The 21,275-nt window shown below is 37.3% G+C and overlaps 1 protein-coding gene across 1 annotated transcript in view; it reads right to left on the bottom strand.

The window, feature by feature from the left end:
- The window catches only part of LOC138708216 (uncharacterized), a 429,355-nt gene that overhangs the window by 269,985 nt on the left and 138,095 nt on the right, over positions 1-21,275 (bottom strand). The window contains exon 2 of the mRNA XM_069838546.1: positions 16,591-17,424. Coding sequence (XP_069694647.1) covers positions 16,591-17,424 — 834 coding nt within the window. The remainder of the gene's footprint in view (positions 1-16,590; positions 17,425-21,275) is intronic.

The raw sequence follows: 21,275 nt of genomic DNA, 5'->3' as shown, positions 1-21,275 counted from the left end.
TATACTAGCCATAATACGATGTAGTTTATAATAGAAAGAGTGACAATCTCTCACCTTTACTTTATTTTTATATGGGAGTAATTATTATCGAAAAGCCGAAGAAAGTCAAAGAAACAAAGATACGGTCTTTAGATGTTACAGTATATTTGAATGGATCTTAGTTATGCTGTTATACTGAAGAGTTATAATTATGTCAAATATTCTGACACACTCAGCGTAAGTACTTGTGTGAAGAATCCATTCAGGATTTGCTTAGAGAACCTGACTTAAAAAAGATGATTCTAGCTACGATCCAGACGATAACGCCGATAATAGCAAATCTGATCATCAGAGTGAAGCATCAGAAGTTAGTAATCATCATTTAGAGCTACTATATGACCCTGAAACCCCTCATGATGAGGATGTATCTATCAATGAGAAAAGCAGTTACCACCAATGTGATCCACAAGAGGTTAGTGTTGACCGTCTAGAACTAGGATATGGGGGGAAGCATTTGTTCAAACTGCTAATTTATTTGGTAAAGATGGCACCATGTGGAACTCTCAGCCTTTTCCGACAGGCCGAGCTAGGGCTAACAATATTATCAAAGGGTCAATAAATAAAGTCACTCTTTCACCTGGGAAATCTAATGATGCCTTCAATCTTTATACTGATTCAGTTATAAGTGACATAGATAAATAATCATAAGGCTGATCGGCTGTGTTTAGAAAGAAATGTTGCACACCCGTAGAAGTGTTGTAACGACACTGAATTGCGGCTATTTTTCAGTCTACTAGTAACTGCAGGACACCTCAAAGCAAATTACACTAATTATGACATTCCATGGAGCAGCTTGTATGGTGTTCCAGTATTTAGAGCGACCCTGGGTCTCAAGAGATTCAAATCTTTGCTAGCGTTTACTTGCTTTGACGACAAAACAATAAGATCCATTTGCCGTGAGAAGGATAAGTTTGCCCTGGTTATAGATGTCTAGGAAAATGTGAATTCGAATTAAAAAAAAAATATTAGGCCTATATTCCTTGTACTGATATAACGGTTGATGAGCAACTTATTCCATTCTGTGGTAGATATCCTTTCAAGGAATACATGCCATCAAAACCTGACAAATAGGAAAATGTGAATTCGAATTAAAAAAATATATATTAGGCCTATATTCCTTGTACTGATATAACGGTTGATGAGCAACTTATTCCATTCCGTGGTAGATATCCTTTCAAAGAATACATGCCATCAAAACCTGAAGAATAGGAAAATGTGAATTCGAATTAAATATATATATATATATATATATATATATATATATATATATATATATATATATTAGGCCTATATTCCTTGTACTGATATAACGGTTGATGAGCAACTTATTCCATTCCGTGGTAGATATCCTTTCAAGGAATACATGCCATCAAAACCTGACAAATATGGCATGAAGGTATGGTGGGCTTGTGACTCCAAAACCTTCTATTCCCTAAATAGTCTGCCATACACCGGAAAAGAAAACTGTGTAAGGGTACACTCTGGAGTAGGTTGAAGGGTTGTAGAAACACTGTCTTATCAAAGAACAAACAGAAATGTAACTTGCGATAACTACTTTACTGAAAAAGAACTCGCTGAGAATCTCCTCAGTAATGGTCTCATCTTAGTTGGAACAGTACACATAAAATATGTATATTCATCTCTCCTGAGTTTCAGCCAAATAAAAGACTGCCAGAGTGTTCAGCCATCTTCGGATTTACAAAATATGTAACATTGGTTTCAATGCACCAAAACCAAATAAGGCAGCTGTTGTTCTTTCTGCAATGCACCACACAAACCATTTTGGAAGAAGAAAAGAAACGACAAATTATTCTTCACTGTAATAGCTCAAAAGGAGATATTGACACACTCGATCATTAGTGAATTTCTATGCGTGCAAGAGACGCACAAATCGCTGGACATTTGCATTTTTATGAATCTTTTAGATGTATGTGGGATTACTGCATTTGTTGTGTGGATGAGTCTTCATCCTTCGTGAAATCTTGGAAAACAGAACAATAGGAGGTTGTTCCTTGTAGCTGTTGCTGAAAGTCTCATCCAACCTCAAATTGAAAGAAGACCTAGAGTAGGACTTCAGAAACAACAGTAATGACCATTGCTCCTTTCATGCCAAGAGCTAGTAGGCCTCTCCATCAACTGCGCCCCAACCACAGGAGAGCACTAAAAGTTGTCATATGTACACGTATGAAAATAGTCGCAAACAAAAACAAACCTGTGACAATTGTAGCCAATCTGTGTGTAATGAGCAAAGTGAAGTGACCAGTATGTGTAAAAACTGTAAGAATGATTATGAGTGATGACGTGTGAGTGTGTGAGAGTAATGACGTGTAAGTGTGAAAGTGATGATGTGAGATTGTGAGTGATAACGTGTGAGTGTGTGAGAGTGATGACGTGTAAGTATGAGAGTGATGATGTGAGAGTGAGTGATAACGTGTGAGCATGTGAGAGTGATGACGTGTGAGTGTGTGAGAGTAATGACGTGTGGGAGTGTATGTGTGTGCTAGAAATGAGAAAATCTCAAATTTGTGTAAATGTGTGTGAGTTTTACGACGAAAGTAAAAAAAAAATTGTAGATCATACACTAAACATGTTTCTCTTATTCCATGAAAAACTTACTAAAATTATATCATTTATGTATATTATCATGGATACTTTGGTCACTATAATAATATTATTATTAAAGAAGATTAATATTGTGTACAATAAAATGATTTGCTTCTGTCAATGTATTAAAATGGCATGTGGGTCCGACGGACCCTCCTTGCCCATCAACGTTACAAAAGTAGGTTTCCCGGAGAAGGGTTAATTAATTTCTAGCCTAATGCAATTGAATCTTTTCATATTATGTTGAAAAACATGGAAATAAATACTAATGGTAAACTACTGCAAGGGGCGGAAGTCGCAAATAGGGAGATAACAATTTCTCAGATTATTCAGTTAATTTATTAGCTGGAAAAGTAGGAGGCACATGTGTCACGAAGGAAATTCCTTGGTATTCGCTTACGAAGCTAGGATTGCAAATCTCTTTAAAGCCATTAGATACTGGCTGGACGACTCAAGTTTTGTCAACATGCCCGAACCTAACTCCTTGCCTCCAGGACCAAGGGGTCGGTGGGCCGAAGGGGGAAGGATAAGGAAAGCAATTACGAACAGCCGTTCATGAAGAGGAAAGTCGGAGCTAAATCCGAAGACGCCGCTGTAACCGAACGTTAATGAATTTCAACGCCTTCCCGTCCCGTCCCGCACTCTGCAACTTGACCAGGCAGCAACTTTTCTTATTTTATGCCAAGTTAAGCAGCTCCAGAGCTGGAACATTGGTACACCCAACTTCATTACCGAACAAACTAAACACTTCGCCAAGGTAAATCGAGGTTCATTTCCTTTGAAAACCGGCTCCGCAATTGCAACGTCCAAGTTCTTCCTCTGCTCCGGCGCGGCGTTGCCAAGGAGCGGCTGCACATTACGCAGACAATAGGCCTATTCTGCGTCGCGACAATAGCAACATTCCTAACAGCAATTACGCTAATAATATTAGTAATTAATTAATTACATGATATAGATGCCACTGCATTCAAGAGCAACGGGACAGTCGCGAACAGAAGAGACTGAGTTCGAGATTCGTTGAAGGAGATATTCTTAACACATAACAATGGTGGTAAGGACACAGAAAATTCCAATTTTGCGGGAAATTTCGAATGTGTTGGTGTAAAATTCGTAATATTGAAACAAATGAGAGAAATACTGGAAAGGCATTTCCTTCTGATGACTGTGGAACCGCAGTCGGTTAGGCTACGATGACGCACTTCTCTTATTTCTGTGTGCGACTGGACTGCAATTTGTACACACAAAATATAATAAAAAATAAATTACTGAAAAAATTAAAAAATCGCAAAACGAAACTATTAGCCTAATGAAACTGAATAGAAATCAAATGAAGCAACGACTCTTCGACTGATGAGGAGCTGCTTGCGATGTTTATTGTGTAAGTTAACTTTCAAATTATTTGTATCTGATGTTTTCTTCGTGTCCGAGGCGTTGGTTCAATTGCCGTGGTTTGGCTTTGCAAATTTTTACATGTAAATCACCTGAAATTAATGAATTGCAGATTGAGTCGAAGACGTCAGCGAAATACCTGAGCATCGAATTCGACAACAGACTTAACTTTTCAACCCATATTGACGAAAAACTGAGACTGCTAGTATGATCCGATTGTATCCTATACTAAACAAAAGTATACAAGCCGCATTGTATTAAACAAAAGTCTAACTAGGCCAATTATAATGCATGCCTGCCCGAATAGAGACAGGAAAATGGTGGACCTGAAATCGAAAAATTTACGAAGTGAAATTATTTAAAAATTACGAATAGAAGCAAAAAATTGGTGGGTCTCAAATCGAAAAATTTACGAAGTTAAACTATTTAAAAATTACGAATAGAAGCAGAAAATTGGTGGGTCTTAAACCGAAAAATTTACTAAGTGAAATTATTTAAAAATTACGATTAGAATTAAAAAAATAGAATAAAATTACGAAACATGGCAGATATGAATGTTTTTCTATAAAAGCGTGTCGACTCTAATAGGCTGCATGCTACAAGCCTAAGCACAAGGTTAGTATCATATTCTCACCGTTTCATTATCACTTCCAGAATTCAGAGAATACAGAACATCAGAAGCGTAAACTATTAAAGATACGAGCGAAAGAACACAGCACAATGATCTCCTTGTATGAGTAGCAATGCCCTCTTAGATGTTTACCTACTAAGACCTGTCTCTCTCTTTGCCAACTCTGAAAGTCTTCATAACATAAGTGATCAAAATAGCGTGTTATTAGAAATCATATGGGAAAGAACAGTAAATCCGAGGTCAAATCCATTGTCTGTCTGGAACTTCAACAAAACCGATATCCGTGAATTACACACATTTCTACGACAGAAGCATGATGACTTTCTAAGAACTGAAGGAAATATGCAGAACGTGTGGCATAAATTTTAAGAGTATAATTTTCGAGGCATTAGTAAAATGTGTACCTTGTAAAATAATTAAGAAGAATCCGGATTCAGAATATTACACTAATTATATTCACTACCTAAAGAAAAAAGCAAGGCGCGCATTTAGTAAACGTAAGCTAAGCCATGAGCATTGGGATAAAAATGTCGAATTAATTAAGAAACTCGAATGTGAAAAAAGGATAGCTCAGGAAAATTTTATAAATAATATTTTAAAAGAAGATAAAAAGAACAAGTGGAGACAGTTTTATAATTATCTACGCAGGATAAAAGGAACAAATGAAGTAGTAATGCTTTTACGAAATCAAAACGGAGAAAGTATAACTGTTGACGAAGAAAAGGTCGACTCATTAAATTCGTATTTCATTTTGGATTTCAATAATAATAATAATAATAATAATAATAATAATAATAATAATAATAATAATAATAATAACGCCGCTGATAGGGGTGATTGTGTAACAGAGTGTGAGTGTGAAGCAAAATTAACTTTTACAATAATTTCCAAAGGGGTTAGAGAAAGAATAACGAAACTAAAATATCGGAAGTCTCTAGGACCAGATAGACTAGTATTGCCTCAGAGATTCTCAAGTTAGGTTCCAAGGCCATAATTCCATACTTAATGCGTATATTTCATGTTTCCATAAACAATGCAGCTATTCCATGTGACTGGAAATCAGCTATAGTGGTACCCACACATAAAGGTGGAAATAAAGTACACGTCGGAAACTCAGACCGATTAGTCTTACATCTATGTAAAGTCATGGAGCATTTGATATCGGATTATATCCGTCGTGTTTTAAATGCGAAATACTGGTTTTTCAACCGCCAGCATGATTTTAGGGAAGGATTCTCATGTGATAGTCAAATTACGTCGCTGGTTTAGGATCTAGCTGAAGAGATAGATAGAGACGGAAGAATCGATGCAATTGTGATTGATTTTTCGAAAGCATATGATCTCGTACCACATGGCATATTAATAGATAAAAGAGTGGTGCTATTGATCCAAGAAGTCTTAAAAGGTAGAACTCAGAAAGTTAGAGTAGGTCACAAAATATTGGAAATTGGAAATGTAAGTTCAGGGGTGCCATAGGGTAGAGTTTTGGAGCAATTACTCTTTATAATATACGTAAATGACATGCCAAAATATTGCATCCAATGTGAGGCTATTTGCAGACGACTGCATTGCCTCTAGAAATATTAAAAATAGCTCAGATGTGGATGCTATTCAAACGGACTTGAATAAAATTTATAACTGGGCCTTAATGCATAGGATAAAGATAAATGATTCTAAAAGTAAATATATAACAGTTCGTAAAACTCGAAAGGAAACTAGTCTAAACTATGGATTCAATGGTGGTGTAATTCTGCAAGAACAATGTTGCAAATACAGCACTTAGGAGTATATTTAAATTCCAAACTTTCTTGGGGAGAGCATGTTGATAATGTTACGGGTAAAGCATGGAGAATACTTCATTTTATTACGAGAATCTTGAAAAAGGCTAGCCCCAAATAGAGGGAAATAGCATTAGGCCTATCTAACGTTAGTGCGACCGTTAATGGAATGCGGAACTAATGTTGGGATCCCTATAGAATATATCAGATAAATTCCTCAGAAAGAATCCAGTATAAGGCAGCTAAATTTGTTAAGGTGAAAGAGGACACGGGAATGATACGATAAAACAGACGTAGAAGAACTAGAATAACATCACTGTATAGAGCACATCTAGGTCAAACAGCATGGGAAGACATAACGGCTCGGTTAGAGAAGCCAACGTACTATGATAGGCACGATCATGACTTTAAAATCAAATGTAGGAAACAGAAAACGGATGTAGGTAAATTCTCATTTTTAAATCGAACTACAAATGACTGGAATGGCCTACCTGCAGCAGTCTTTGAGGGCTGTCCTTCCTTGAGGAGATTCAAAAATAATTTAAAAGTTGTGGCTATAAAGTGTAAATAAAAAAAAAACACTTTACATTACTTAGTCTGACGAGTTATTCTCTTGGTTTGGATTGTAAATTAGTTTAAAACAGCTTGTAAGAGGGTCTTAGACTAGAAATGTTTAGTTTAATGTACTTCTGTTTATAAGTATCAACAAGGGTTTTTAATGTTTGTCTTATTTGAACTGTTGTATCAGTGAAGCGTGGTGAGTCAGTGAAGTTATGGTTTACAGTGGCAGTGAATAGTTTTCGATCAGTGATAATTTATAGTGTCAGTGAAATGTGTTATGTAGTGTCAGTGAAATTTGTCATAGTGCCAGTGCAGTGAGTGAGATAGGAGTGAAGTTAAAGTTTATCAGTACCAATGTGAAACTTAGGTAGGGCCTATATTGTAATGGAAAAATAGGTTCACTTCTTAATTAGGCTATTTTATGTATTATTATTAATTGTAATTTTTGTGTATTATTTTTAATGTGTGTAAGTAAGTTATCACTGCCACCGGGTGTTTGCAGTGTAAATAAACACATACGTTCTGAGGAAAACAAAACAGAGCGAAATTACATAAAGATCTTTGTTGTGAGAATAAAATGCAGAGAATAAAGTTATAATGTACGAGGAAGAAATGAACATTCTCCACAATTCACTGACAATGAAGAGCCTTTTGTTACGAACATGTCGCGGCAGTCTACCGCGCATGCGAGTTCATTCCAGTCCCGACTCCGGGTTGGCATGATTGTTTTTTTTATTCTCTACATCCATTAATTTTCACACCAAGCCGTTAATGAAAATCAGCTAATAGTATAAAAATATAAGTTTTTTTCTGTTGTGCACAATAAATGAGAATGTGGTTTTAAAGCTGTAATTGTAAATGGAGGCTTTTCCTCTCCTGCTTTATTTCGAATCAATCAAAACTCCCAATGATTACATATCTGGCTGATTTACAGTATATGACTATTTTCATTGACCCTTCAGCGGGATCAAGCATGAATAAATATACCAAACATATATGAACCCGTGTGTGCGGGGTAAAGTCAATACCCGATCCCATCTCTCATACGGACAGTGGGTTGACACTATCCCCCCCCCCTACCGGCCGAGCGGTAAGCAGTTACGTAGCTTCCTGCTGCCAATGTATTGTTGGTTACTTTTCCAACAGGCACTTGGTGTGATTGCGTATGACATGACGTCACGTTACTTTCAAAAAGTAGCATTTCGTGGTGCACGGTCCCCTCGTTGGGTTGGTTTGTTCATATTCGGGAAAAGTGGGACACAGCTTGAAATTACGGCGGTTTTCGCACTTTAGTTTTTCTGACAGCTTAAAAAATCGAGAATTGTAACCACCAACTTACATTACTAAGTGTTTTCGCTCTCGGGAGGAACGGAAAAATATACTTGCAAATGAAGGCAAAGTGCACTGATTCAGCCATCCAGTTACATTGGATTAATGAAGTGAAACGAGTTAGCTTGTTCCGCGTACAGTATCACTACCAAGACTTAAAAGTAACTCGTGGTTTCAACGTCTATTTCCTTTAACTATCATCCAAAAGACAAGTGAAACTAATAAACTATACACTTGAGTTTGGGGATGAACCGTTTTTCTGGATATCACAAAAAACATTTCTTCTGATACAATCCAACAAGTGTAAACCCCGTTAATAAATCCTTTCTTTTAACTCCAGGCACGGAATTCGCTTAAACATTCTATTTGAATGTTGTGATTATTTGTAATATGCCACTATTTACAAAATTCGAAATATCAAAATGAAAAAAAATCCACAGTACTAGTTTATTGTAATAATATTCCAAGCAGTTTCTTTAATGACCAAATGGCCAGTTGTACTGTGGAAGAAGATAGTAGGAAAGGAAATATTGCAAAACTATATTGAGTTAAGAGTATTTTCTCGCACATTAGGCCTACAAGAATTGCCTTACAATTATGAACGACTATTTCTTTAAGAAAAGTCAACTCCAAATAGTTATTCCTGATTGTCTGATTTTGAAATTAATTTTTGGCAAGAAAATATTTTTAAGTAAGTTAATTAGTTTACAAAAAATTAGCTCTAAACAGGGCTTTATTTTCCTTATTTCCGCAATGGCCACAATTACCTCAACTTGACAAAATAATAAGTGTACATCTATTTGAGATCAGAAAGTGTTGTTCGAGATTTCCATTTAAAGCCTGGTTCAGACGGTGCTAGTTTCTGTGATGGATTCCAAGGTGGCTGCGCTGATTGCTGCCCTGAGTGCACACTTGCTGGCTCCCGTGTTGCCTACGGTGATGGTAGTTGTTCACACGGAGCTGGCTCTTTTCACAGTTCAAATTGGAAAGTCATCTGCTGCTTCATCTGTTTCCAACACTCACGGTCAAAAAGAAACTAAACCGTGAGTGGAAAACAACTAAAGTCCTACATTAACAGTAGTAAATGTCGTAATAAAGTAATTAAGCCGTCAGTGCAAAACAGCTAAATTCCGATAGCGGTATTTAATTGTTGTTTCTTAGAAACTAAAGAATATAGAAAAAACGGGTTTAGTTGGAAAACAACGAAGATGGCGACATGGTTTCAGTGGTGATATTATATGATCATCTTTGGATCCATCACGAAAAACAGCAAGGAACCTACCCTCGAAATCCAGCAAGCTAGCCATCCAAGGAGCCACCAGAGCGCATTACTTCCGGCAAGTGAGCACGCAGGCTACCCATCAGCGCAGCCACCTTGGAATCCATCACAGAAACACGCACCGTCCGAAGTGGGCTTAAGAAATAATTCTGTGGGTAGTAACTATGGCAGAAAAAAGTATCGGCTATAGGCTAGATTGCATCGTACTTAGAGCTCTACTAGTTATAACTATGAATGAACTCATAATGGAATTTACATTTACAGGATTACCCTGTACGTTTCAAATTAATTAACTCGTAACAAATAATACATTTACAAAAAATATCTTTCTTATCACCAATTAAATCAAACACATTTTCTCCATATTTTTAATTCAGTCGTTTTATTATCTGTTTTTGTTGGATTTTGTTTCAACATTGATACAACCTCACGTCACTTAAGCAGGAGTGTCGAATGTTCACTTTCTCTGCTCCTTACAGACGCATTTTGTAAACGATGTATATATAAATTATTTACTACCCTGATTCCAATACTTTTCTTCAGTCCTAGTAATAGCTTCTTACAGAAATATTAAGTTACTTTCTTTGTTGTATTTTTGGAACAGTTTTGGTGCCTTACTTGCTTCACTTCACTGTATTGCATACTGTACCTTTTCGCACTGAATTTCTTTCCCAGTTAGAATAGAATAATTCCCCAGACAAGCAGGATTGAAGGAATATGGAACTTTAAGGGCCGTATTCATAGACATTCTTAGCGCGGGCTTCCGGTGAATGATCAGCGAACTAACGTTTTTCATATTCATAAACCAATGTTAGCGGTATGAATAATTCGTCCCTCCTCTGGCAAAGTCGGGGCTAGTTTAGCACGCTCGCAGCGGGGCTAGCGAAATGTCTATGAATAGCGCCCTAATATCTTACTATTCATTTTATGTAGACAGGAAAGACAAGTCAATAGAGTTCGTCTTGTTTTACATTACTGCATTATAACGACTCGCTACTCTTAGTAAAAGTATGTGAATTATGTTTGCATCATTCATGGCACAAATGACTGCTATATACTGAATATGAACAAAACCTCTCCAGCAGTGTGGAAGAAATCCCTTTACACGCACTAACGGTATGCACAAAACCTATCCTTTGGTTTCAGAGATGCTGAAAATCTACAAATCAATTTATGTAACATTATATCATCTTCTTGGCTTACAGTTCGCATAGTGGTTGTTGGACCTGATGCACTGCAAGTAGCGATGGAATCTTGAGCCGTCGTGCCTCCTAGTATTCGGGGGCGATAACAGCCTGCATATTCTGTATCCATGTCAGACCAGCAAGTTATGGAGGCTTTATGGGACAACAGCCACAGCCAAACAATCAGTACAGGTAATTGTCCAGGCGTGTGGGGGACAAGTACTGGCTCCTTGTGTATAGGCTACTATCTATTATAAAAATATGTTTTCTTTTACATCACTCACACAATTTAACTAATTGAATTAAAGAATAAAATTAGTGTAACTCACCACTAATCTGGAAGAGGAGCGACTTCTAAATCTTCATCCTCGCTGTCACTTTCTTCTGGTGATTCGCCAAGATTGATGATTACATCGTCGTGGAGGCCATCCGTTCCCCACCTGCGCTGTCCACTCTTGTGCATGCCGCACGTAATTAGTCCATCGCTGTTGCGTTACCTCGTTCCAGCAGCTCTCGCACTTCATTTATGTTGAAGGTGGTGTTTGCTTGCGCAACGTTCCTCTTGACTTGACTTCACACCACTTCAATTGGATTTAGTTCACAATGGTACGATGTTAATGTTATGTTTTATTTAACGACACTCGCAACTGCAGAGGTTATATCAGCGTCGCCGAATGTGCCGGAATTTTGTCCCGCAGTTCTTTTACATGCCAGTAAATCTACTGACATGAGCCTGTCGCATTTAAGCACACTTAAATGCCATCGACCTGGCCCGGGATCGAACCCGCAACCTTGGGCATAGAAGACCAGCGCTACACCAACTCGCCAACCAGGTCGACCAATGGTACGATGGGAGTCGCAATACTTCATGTCCATGTGCTCGAGCCATTTCATATATTATGCACTTGGGTTCATATCGAGACTCCACCATCTCCGGTAGCTCTGTCTTATGCATGTCTTCACCAACAGGAATTGTTTTAGAGACGAGCCAAGACCTAATTTCTGCTTTATTGTTCCTCTTTACGGAAATTTTTTCATCCTCTCTGGAATGTACAGACGCATTATCCAACACAATAACACTATTCGCAGGAAGATTTGGAAGCAATTTGTCCGCAAAATATTTTTCATATATAGTACTAGTCATTTTATCATGGTAGTCGCCATCTTTCTTTCCGTGATATACTAATTGTGCCCCTGAAATGAAACCATTCTCATTATCAGCATGGACTAATATTATACGTCCACCTTTGCCTGAGGGCATCTTATTACCAGTCGTCAGACCTTCTTTTCTGGCATGTGAAGCAGAGGCAATTGTAGTGTTCACCCAAAACTTTGAAGTCGTACACCCTGCATTTATCCAAGTCTCATCTGCGTAACCAATGTTCCTATTGTTTGCCCTGTGACTTCTAATAGGTCTCAAGTACCTGTGCCTCCAGGCAATTATGTCGTCTTTATCAATTAACATGGAGTTCTTCTTTCTTCTAAATAAACTCGAATCCCATATCCTTTAGTATCCTTCGAAACGTTGAAATTGATGCGTTAGGCATGTCTGTGCCTAAATTACATCCTCATCCCAATGTCAATATTTTCAACATGAATTTTTCTAAATACAGAACAATTTGCTATCATATTTTACAGAATATTGTTGTTAGTTAATTTCAAGCTACTTTCATACCTCATTTTCAATTTCTTTCCTTCCTCTCTCTTTGCTATTTTGTTTCAATTTTTAATAAGAGTGTGTTTCCTTTTCATTGTTTATGTTTTATAAATTCTATCAATTCTCAGTCTTGAACATTGTTATGCCTTTCACGTTAAATGAATAAATAAATAAATAAATAAATAAATAAATAAATAAATAAATAAATAAATAAATAAATAAATAAATAAATAAATAAATAAATGAATAAATGAATAAATGAATAAATAAATAAATAAATAAATAAATAAATAAATAAATAAATGTTATTACCCGTGGTAGAAATCGGAACACCTCTATGTACACATTTGTCCGTCCTCTCAACAACCCTCGGCTTCCTACAGATGAAAGATGACGTAGTAGCGCCGTCAAGGCCAGAAGTAATAGCATTCTGGTCGGGTTATAAAAATGTATTGTGACTCCTAAGAAAATAACCTAACATAAAAATGCATAATGGAAAGCTACATCAATAAATGAGTTAATGAAAATACTGTGTACTGTAATTTATTTCGAAATAAATAAGTTTCAAAAACAGTAAAATGTTAATATTAGAAACAACTTTGTACGTACACAAAAAAAAAAGTGGAGAGACGGGGATTCGAGTAGGACTACTTATATTTACGTGCTTCGATATGAAGACGCTCGCTTTATGACGAAGCTATTAAAGCAACGATTTCCTGGGCTCACTGATGTTGGACCCATTCTACGTCCATGTTACCGTTTATCCAGAGTTGCCAGATTGTGTAATTTAAACTTAATTTTTCTCGGAAATTATGGCTCGGGCGCAATTTTCGGAAACAAGTTTGCAATGGTAAATTGCGTGGTGGCTTGAATACCCGCAAATTATGTTTCACTCTGTATAATAAACACAAAACGTATATGCAAATCAAGATTTCAGGTATAACTCCCTGTAAAGTTGATTTGAACAATTTTTCCCTCGAAATTATTCAAATCAACTTTACAGGGAGTTATACCTGAAATCTTGATTTGCATAATACACGTCACTGTTCGTTAACAGAAAACCACTATTTAAGTCACACGGAGTTAGTGTGCACTCGAAGTTGGTTGCTTGACGGTTGTCAGCCCACTTTGAGGTCTGTGGATATAGAGGGAAAAAATTGGATCGGTGTCGGTTAGAGTTCCCGAGTAGCTCAGTGGTAGAGCGTTGGTACGTTAAACCAAAGGTCCCGGGTTCGATACCCGGCTCCGGAACAATTTTTCCCTCGAAATTATTCACAAAACGTATACTTTGTGGAAGAAAATAATTCTTCTTCATGAAAAATGCAGACGTTTAACAAAAGCCTAATTGGAACATGCACAATCCACGCAGATTGGGAATTAACATTTTAAACAAATTGGTTTACTACATAGATAGCATTGAATAGCTGGAGCACATGGCTTACAGGTCTTTCTAAGGTCCTTTTTGGCGGGGAAAACCCTTAGCTCAGCGGATTCTGTCAGTATAAAAAGATAACGAAAATAAAGAACTGCAATTACGCAAATCTGTAGCATTAACCTTTATAATAGAGACAATTATTACCTCTTGGTATGTTTAATGTGCGTGGTGAGAGTGGTGAGACCCCTTTGTAACGCCAAAGCAACCGTCTGCTAATATTAGTAGAACCTTTGTACAATCTATACAATGAAAATGAATGAATATTTGCTGTGTCTAGTATTCTATAGAAAGTAGCGATTACTACTTCGTGTTTTTCCAACTTCATAATTTTTACATTTCTCGTCTAAAGCATCTACCCCAACTTTTGTGAGATTATAGTAATCAGTATTTGTGGTTTCCCTGTCATTTCGTTGGTACACTCAACATGGTGCACGGAAGAAATCAATTTGTGGTCTGACTTGGTCTCGGGACAACAGATAACATTGTTATGTCCTTAGTAAACCATATATACATTAGATGAGCCATGTACTCTGGATTAATTTTGGCAAGAATTACTTTGATATTTCTCTTTGATTCTTTTAATTGTGCCTACGTAAGTCAATCTCTTTTCCTTTAGATTTTCAGCTAAAGTGATAGATTCAAACCAGGTGTCTGCAATGATGATCCTATTGGTGTTACACACTGGCCTAGAAAGTCGGAAAGCTGCTTGAGTAGACTTCGATAGATTTTGTTTTTCTCTTGTAAGTGTGAATCCATCGGCGCCATTACATGCATAAATGTACTCATTAGAAAGATTGTAATTCCTTGCATCGGTCATACACATTATTTTCAACCCGTACTTGTCGGGCGTGTTAGAAATTAGGCCTAACAGATACGGAATTAAAATTTGAAGCGAATATTGATGGGAGTCCACCTGTATGTAAGCAACAATTTCCCACGACTGTCCACAAGTAACATTTTATACAGGACTCTTGTTTACTGCACATGTGTTGCAAGCTCCAAATTTGATTTCCGTACTTTACGTCCTAAAACGAAACTGCAGCGTAAGGCTACGAACATTAAACTATGCACAAATTACCTCCTGGGTTGCACAGGACTTGGCATTAAAAATTGTTGCTACAGTTGCAACAGGATTACTTAGTTTATGTTTATTTCGATCCTGTGGATTATCGAATCTAACTAAACAGAACTAAAAATCGATTTTCTTTTGTCACTTCCCGGAAAATCTCTCTCCCAGTTCCACCTGCAGCAAAATCTGAATTTACATTTTCGTGATTAGGTTTGCATGCAATAAGCCCAGTGACATCTGCATCATATACTCTTGTATCGAGATCTAACTTTACATTTGTCCGAGTATGTCAGGACTAAGAAATGAACTGGATCACGACTCGAATGTAATTCAAACGCCGTTGCTTTCAGACACGGGAGTTTGATGATGAAATTATGTATTTTTGCTGTAGGTCTTTATAGTCATCCAATTGTAGCATCTTTGCTTCCCATAGAATGCCTTCACATCACCATTTATTTCATCTTCACAAGCACTTTGTTCCAAATTACTGTTATGATCACCAACTATCAGTTCCCGTCACCACTGTCACTTGTGCGCACAGAAGACGGCTCTGGGCAGTTATTATTATTTGATATGTTAAGCACATATGACGATCAGTAATTCAGGCATGCTGTCCAACAGACCACTTCGAAACTTCAGAGAGCTACGGACCGCACTAACTGAATGTAAACATTCAACTGATTGCTCTAAAGGATGGAGTTGGTCCTATGTGAGAAAGGAAGGTGCCGAGAAGAACAATAATGTCGCGCGACGTTAAGCTGTATAAATATTTCTTTGTATTTTCGTTGCCTCCTTGATCGGTACTTACGGGTTAAGCAATGTTGGTCAACGCAGAAATTATACATATGAGAAATTATATGTACAAATATTTTGCACTTGACGAACAGAGAAACATCCACTTCAATAACACGATAACAGCCAGAACCAGCAGGAGAAGTAACTGGGCCAGCCCAAATGCTTTGAGGTTGTCCTGCGTTTTCATACTGTCATCTCAGGTCCTTGTTCTCAGTCGTAACATAGCAGAGGGAGCAAAGTGTCGCTTAACGGCATATGCACGCAACATGGAAATCACTCGTAGTTAATTTACAGCCACAAGTTACTGAATGAAATCTGCATCTGAGAACGAACGAAATTATTGTGACTGTCAAGTATCAGCAAAACGCTTCGCAGAACTGTTAAGTTATGTAAACAAACAGCTACCTCACTGTGTTAATATTAAACTATGTTTGTGGTGTGCATTGTCTTCTTGTGGTCTCGCGCGGGACAGTGAAGCAGTTGTTTATTTTTAATGACATTATCAGTGTAAACGAAAGCGTCGATTTGCGTCCTTAGTAGAATATACGAATGTACATTGAAGAGCTCGTGAAAGTAAAACAAATTGCAATGTCCTACTGTTATGTTTTTGTGGAAAAATAGGATTAATACATTTCGACAACAAACATCAGCGTTAGACCCTACTGGAAATATATTTAAGTTCGTACTTAATTCGGACGACCACAACAAATAGTTTTGTAGGCTTGACGCACTCGAAATTTTCTGAACACCTTTGTTGAAAATGAGAAATTGATTTGTGATGTCACAATGCATGCAGATTTTATCCTAATGCGTTACATAAGAATGTAATATTCCACTTACTTTCTTGGGGGACCTTCTTCACGACGATGGAAGTGGTTGGTCTAGCTGCACTGTCCAACGTGGACACCCCGCCTGATGAAGCCTGTCTACTTGAACCTCGCGTCTCGTTCGATGAAGTGTTGTTCTCATCGGAACTCTTTCCTGACACTAAAGAATTGTTTAATGTTTCATCAATTGAATTATCACTTATATCTTCCTTCGATTTCTTTACCCTACTCTTGAGCTCTATTCGGTCCCTTGACATCTTACTCGCAACCCGAGATGACATCTGCATCGAAGAATCATTCGATGGTTCCGTATTGATGAGCGGCTTACTTTCTGCGGTGGTGACTGTATTCACATCTTGCATTTCTTTTGATACATATTCATCGTTTTCCATTATTCGTTCACTAGACACGGCGTATGAAATATCATATACGTCGCTGGCGTATTCCGGGTTTTCAACAGGAATATCTTCTACTACGGTGGGAACTTCAGAATATGCAACACGGCTTACAGGCCCACTTTTATTATTAATGCTCTCGGATGCTAGATGTGGCTGATTGTTCAATTCCACTTCGCGAATTAAAAATGAGTCTTTATGGAAACTTGGCCGGTAATTAAGTAACACGTTTGTTGAGTCGGTGCCAATTGTGAAGTTCAAAGCTCCGGAAGCTCTCTTGCTTTTTCGGCTGATAACACGATCCCTGAAACTTGTTTGTGAGACATAACCACTCAAATTTTTTTCACTCTTGAAAATGACTGATCTATCTGTTTCGGATATGAGTGATGAAAATGTCCAATCGGTGTCTGTTTTATTCAGGTGCAGTGTGGGTTCTGAACGGTAAGCAGGACCTGAAACAAAAGAAACGAGCATTATAAAATTTCAAACATACTTGGCAAACAGGATATAATCACAGCTTTCATAAGGTAAACAAAGTAAAAATGCATATGAATGGCGCCCTGCAAAAAAAAGGAGGTAGCTCCACTTTTACAAACAAAACATTCTAAGAAATTGCAGAACAAAGACTAACAATAAGGGATGTAGAATTTTTATATACTTGGGAAGTATAATCCGGAAAGAAGGAGAAGGGACTTCTAAACCAGACATCCAGAAAAGGATAATACAGGGGCGGAACGCTATACTGTGGTCTGCCAATATAAAATTGATTATGAAGTTGACAATCTACCGAACTATTGTAGAACCGATTTTAACATATGGAGCTAAATGTTAGAAACTTACAAAAAGAGATAAAGGGAAAATTAAAGACGTTGAAAAGTATTACTTGCGACGGTCATGCAGAATCTCGCGGTTTGAACGAAAAGATAAGAAAACTGGTTAACATAGAACAGTGATTCACCGCCTTGAACAGCGACAGTTGATATGGTACGGTCATGTGATGAGAATGAGGGAAGAACGATGGCCAAAAACAGTTCTTCAATACACACCACCATATAGATGAGGAAGAAGAAGACCCAGAACATCAAAGGAAGATGGAATTGAGAATGCTATGTATTATTATTATTATTATTATTATTATTATTATTATTATTATTATTATTTAGATCAACTTGGACTCTCACTTCCAGAGAGGAACAGAGGTTAAAGGTGTTTGAGAATAAGGTGCTTAGGAAAATATTTGGAGTTAAGAGGGATGAAGTTACAGGAGAATGGAGAAAGTTACACAACGCAGCATTGATCGCATTGTATTCTTCGCCTGACATAATTAGAAACATTAAATCCAGACGTTTGCGATGGGCAGGACATGTAGCAAGTATGGGCGAATCCAGAAATGCATATGGAGTGTTAGTTGGGAGGTCGGAAAGAAAAATACTTTGGAGTTGCCGACACGTAGATGGAAAGATAATATTGACATGGATTTGAGGGAGGTGGGATATGATGGTAGAGAATGGATTAATCTTGCTCAGGATAGGGAACGATGGCGGGCTTATGTGAGGGTGGCAATGAACCTCCGGGTTCTCTAAAAGCCATAAGTAAGTATTATTATTTAGATCTAATGTTACTTTAATCAACCAGGAGACAAAGAAACCTGAATTCTACAATAAGAGCAACGGCTGTGTGTCCAGTTTTAGAAGCACAGAAAGGAGGCAGTGCGCATGATCAGAAGACGAGCGACCTGGTTCACAAGAGAGCGACTAGTTGAAGGAATAAAATTAATTTTGTTTCGTTGTATGTCTGATCACGCGCACTGCCTCCTTTCTGGGACTTATAAAGGATCTGTGCGACATAACTTTCTTCTAAGACTGTACACAATGGACAAAATGTGTCGTCATCACATTTTTGTAACGGAAAGACAATTATTACAGTTTTTACAACATTCTAGACATCGCTGGTATCAGTTCCTGGATTATATGCATAGAAGAAAATGACTCTGAAGGATGAAAATGCATTGTCGAGAAAATTGTTTCTTTTCCAACAATGTAATGAATTGGTAAAACCGTGGTTGGAGCTGAAGAGACTGAATAGTTAGTTCGAAACGAAAATTCAGAAAAAGTTTGTCACTGAAGAAGAAAAGAAGAGCAGAGTTCAGTACCTCAGAAATACGAAAAACGTACTGTGTGAGCAATATGTCGTGCAAAGAAGAGGAGAATAGCTCAGTCCTATTGCAAATACTGCAGAAAACCATTTCGTAAAGAACACAGGGTTTACTTTAAGGAGGGCAAAATGTGACTTAAGGGACATTAAGACTGAATTTTTGGCAAAAATGGCAAAAAAAAATTACAATAATTATGACTTTACACATTTGTTTATTTTTTGTTATATGGTTATCACCCATCCGCAATTTTAAAGGACTGGCGGCCATTTTTAAAATGCCGCGTGAAGGGGTTTCAAACGTGCAACGTCCACTTTTCCTCAATTGTAAGTACCGTAATATCTTTACATCCAAATTTCCCTCAGTTTTCTCTGTAGATGCTTCGAAGCATGCATAATATTAAGTATCAAAAGATTGGAGAAGAGGCTTCAAAGTTGAATAAAATATTCAAAATTATGTAAATAGGAGAAGAATAATAAACATTGGTTCTTACTTCTTGTATGAAAAATATATTGTGAAACAAAAAGTTGGCCTCTCTAGAAACTAGATCCGTGAGAATGATCTTGTTGCCCACAAGGTGGCTTTAAGTAAATAGGCTATTTTGTTTGTTCCTAAATCCACGTGACAGTGTCTATTGCACGTGAGTACTGTTCCCATTGCTCAGTGACTAAAGAAATGAGCGATATAAAATAACGTAGACAGGCTCATCAGAACGAAGGTTAAAATTGTCGGCAGGACTGTACTGCACTGCACCAAAAACAGACATTCAAATTCTTATAAATATCATTTTATAAACATGTATAAAGAGTAAATTCTGGTTTAATGCAAGAAAGCACTTGTACAGACTTGAAAATATCACAAAAACCCAGAGTGGAGTTAAAATCTGATATCCACCTAATTTTCACCACATACTTACATAACGGTAAGGGGCTTTTCTTGTAATCTTTAAAAAATATATTAAATATTAACTAAACAATAAATAAAATGACCAACAAAAATTTGTTTTTTTTTAAGACCAATTTAGAAGATGGAGTGATGTTCTAAGAATCAAAATGTAGTTAAAACACACATTTATGTCCGTAAAAATCTGTATTTTTAACAACTGTCTAGTTTACCTGAACTTAAGTTTGGTCTTAAAATTTTAATTTTTGAGAAGAATAAAATTAAAAAAAAAAAATAAAAAAAAATAAAAAAATTATAATGATTTGTACCCACGTATTGTGGTCCCTATCACCACGGCATGGCACGTCCTTAGGTTGCGGATCGAGGAGACGGCCTCCAGATATGGAGGGTAGCTGTGAATATATTGAATAAGCAGTCGTGGACAGCCGATGAGGGGTGGTCCTCCAGCTTGGGGGTTGGGCGAAGGGCTAACAACCGAACACCGTAAAAAACAGCTTATTACGAAACCTTTAAATAAGTCTCGGAATGGGACTGATTCTCTGGCATAACCACAGCAAAGGAATAAGGTTATGAGATTTGGTATATTTACTCGGAATGTTACCAGTAAGAAAGGCCCGAGTCCACACCTAAGTAGACAACAAGTTTGGCACGACTGTCCACAAGCAGGCGTTATGCGCATTGTGTTTATCTGGAACTAAGTAAAATTAAGACTTCCTCTTTGTTTCTCTGGAAATGTACAAAATTAGATAAGGTGGAAATGTGAAGAATTAGAAATACAACCTGTAATATGTCACATTGATAAACGGATTCGTCTACACCTGTGGAGTAACGGCTAGCGCGTCTGGCCGCGAAACCACGTGGCCCGGGTTCGATTCCCGGTCGGGACAAGTTACTTGGTTGAGGTTTTATCCGGGGTAACCTTTTGGTGCTGGACCCCGGACTCATTTCACCGGCATTATCACCTTCATCTCATTCAGACGCTAATAAGCGAATATGTTGATAAAGCGTCATAAAATAACCTAATAATAATAATAATAAAAATAATAATAATAATAATAATAATAATAATAATAATAATAATAATAAACAGATTTCATTAGGAAACTTCCGTTTACACAAGAAAGTCTATCTTTAGCTCCTGATGTGCCAGCTTTAGTGTAGAAGATCGTTGGGAAAACTCAAGAAATGGCGAAAGACCGGACAGAAATATGATCTTGAACAAGCTTGGCAATTTGCGAAGCTCCGTAT

This window comes from Periplaneta americana, chromosome 10 (genome assembly GCF_040183065.1).
Source record: "Periplaneta americana isolate PAMFEO1 chromosome 10, P.americana_PAMFEO1_priV1, whole genome shotgun sequence".
Classification (NCBI taxonomy): Eukaryota; Metazoa; Arthropoda; class Insecta; order Blattodea; family Blattidae; genus Periplaneta; species Periplaneta americana.
This window is presented reverse-complemented; position numbering and strand designations above follow the sequence as displayed.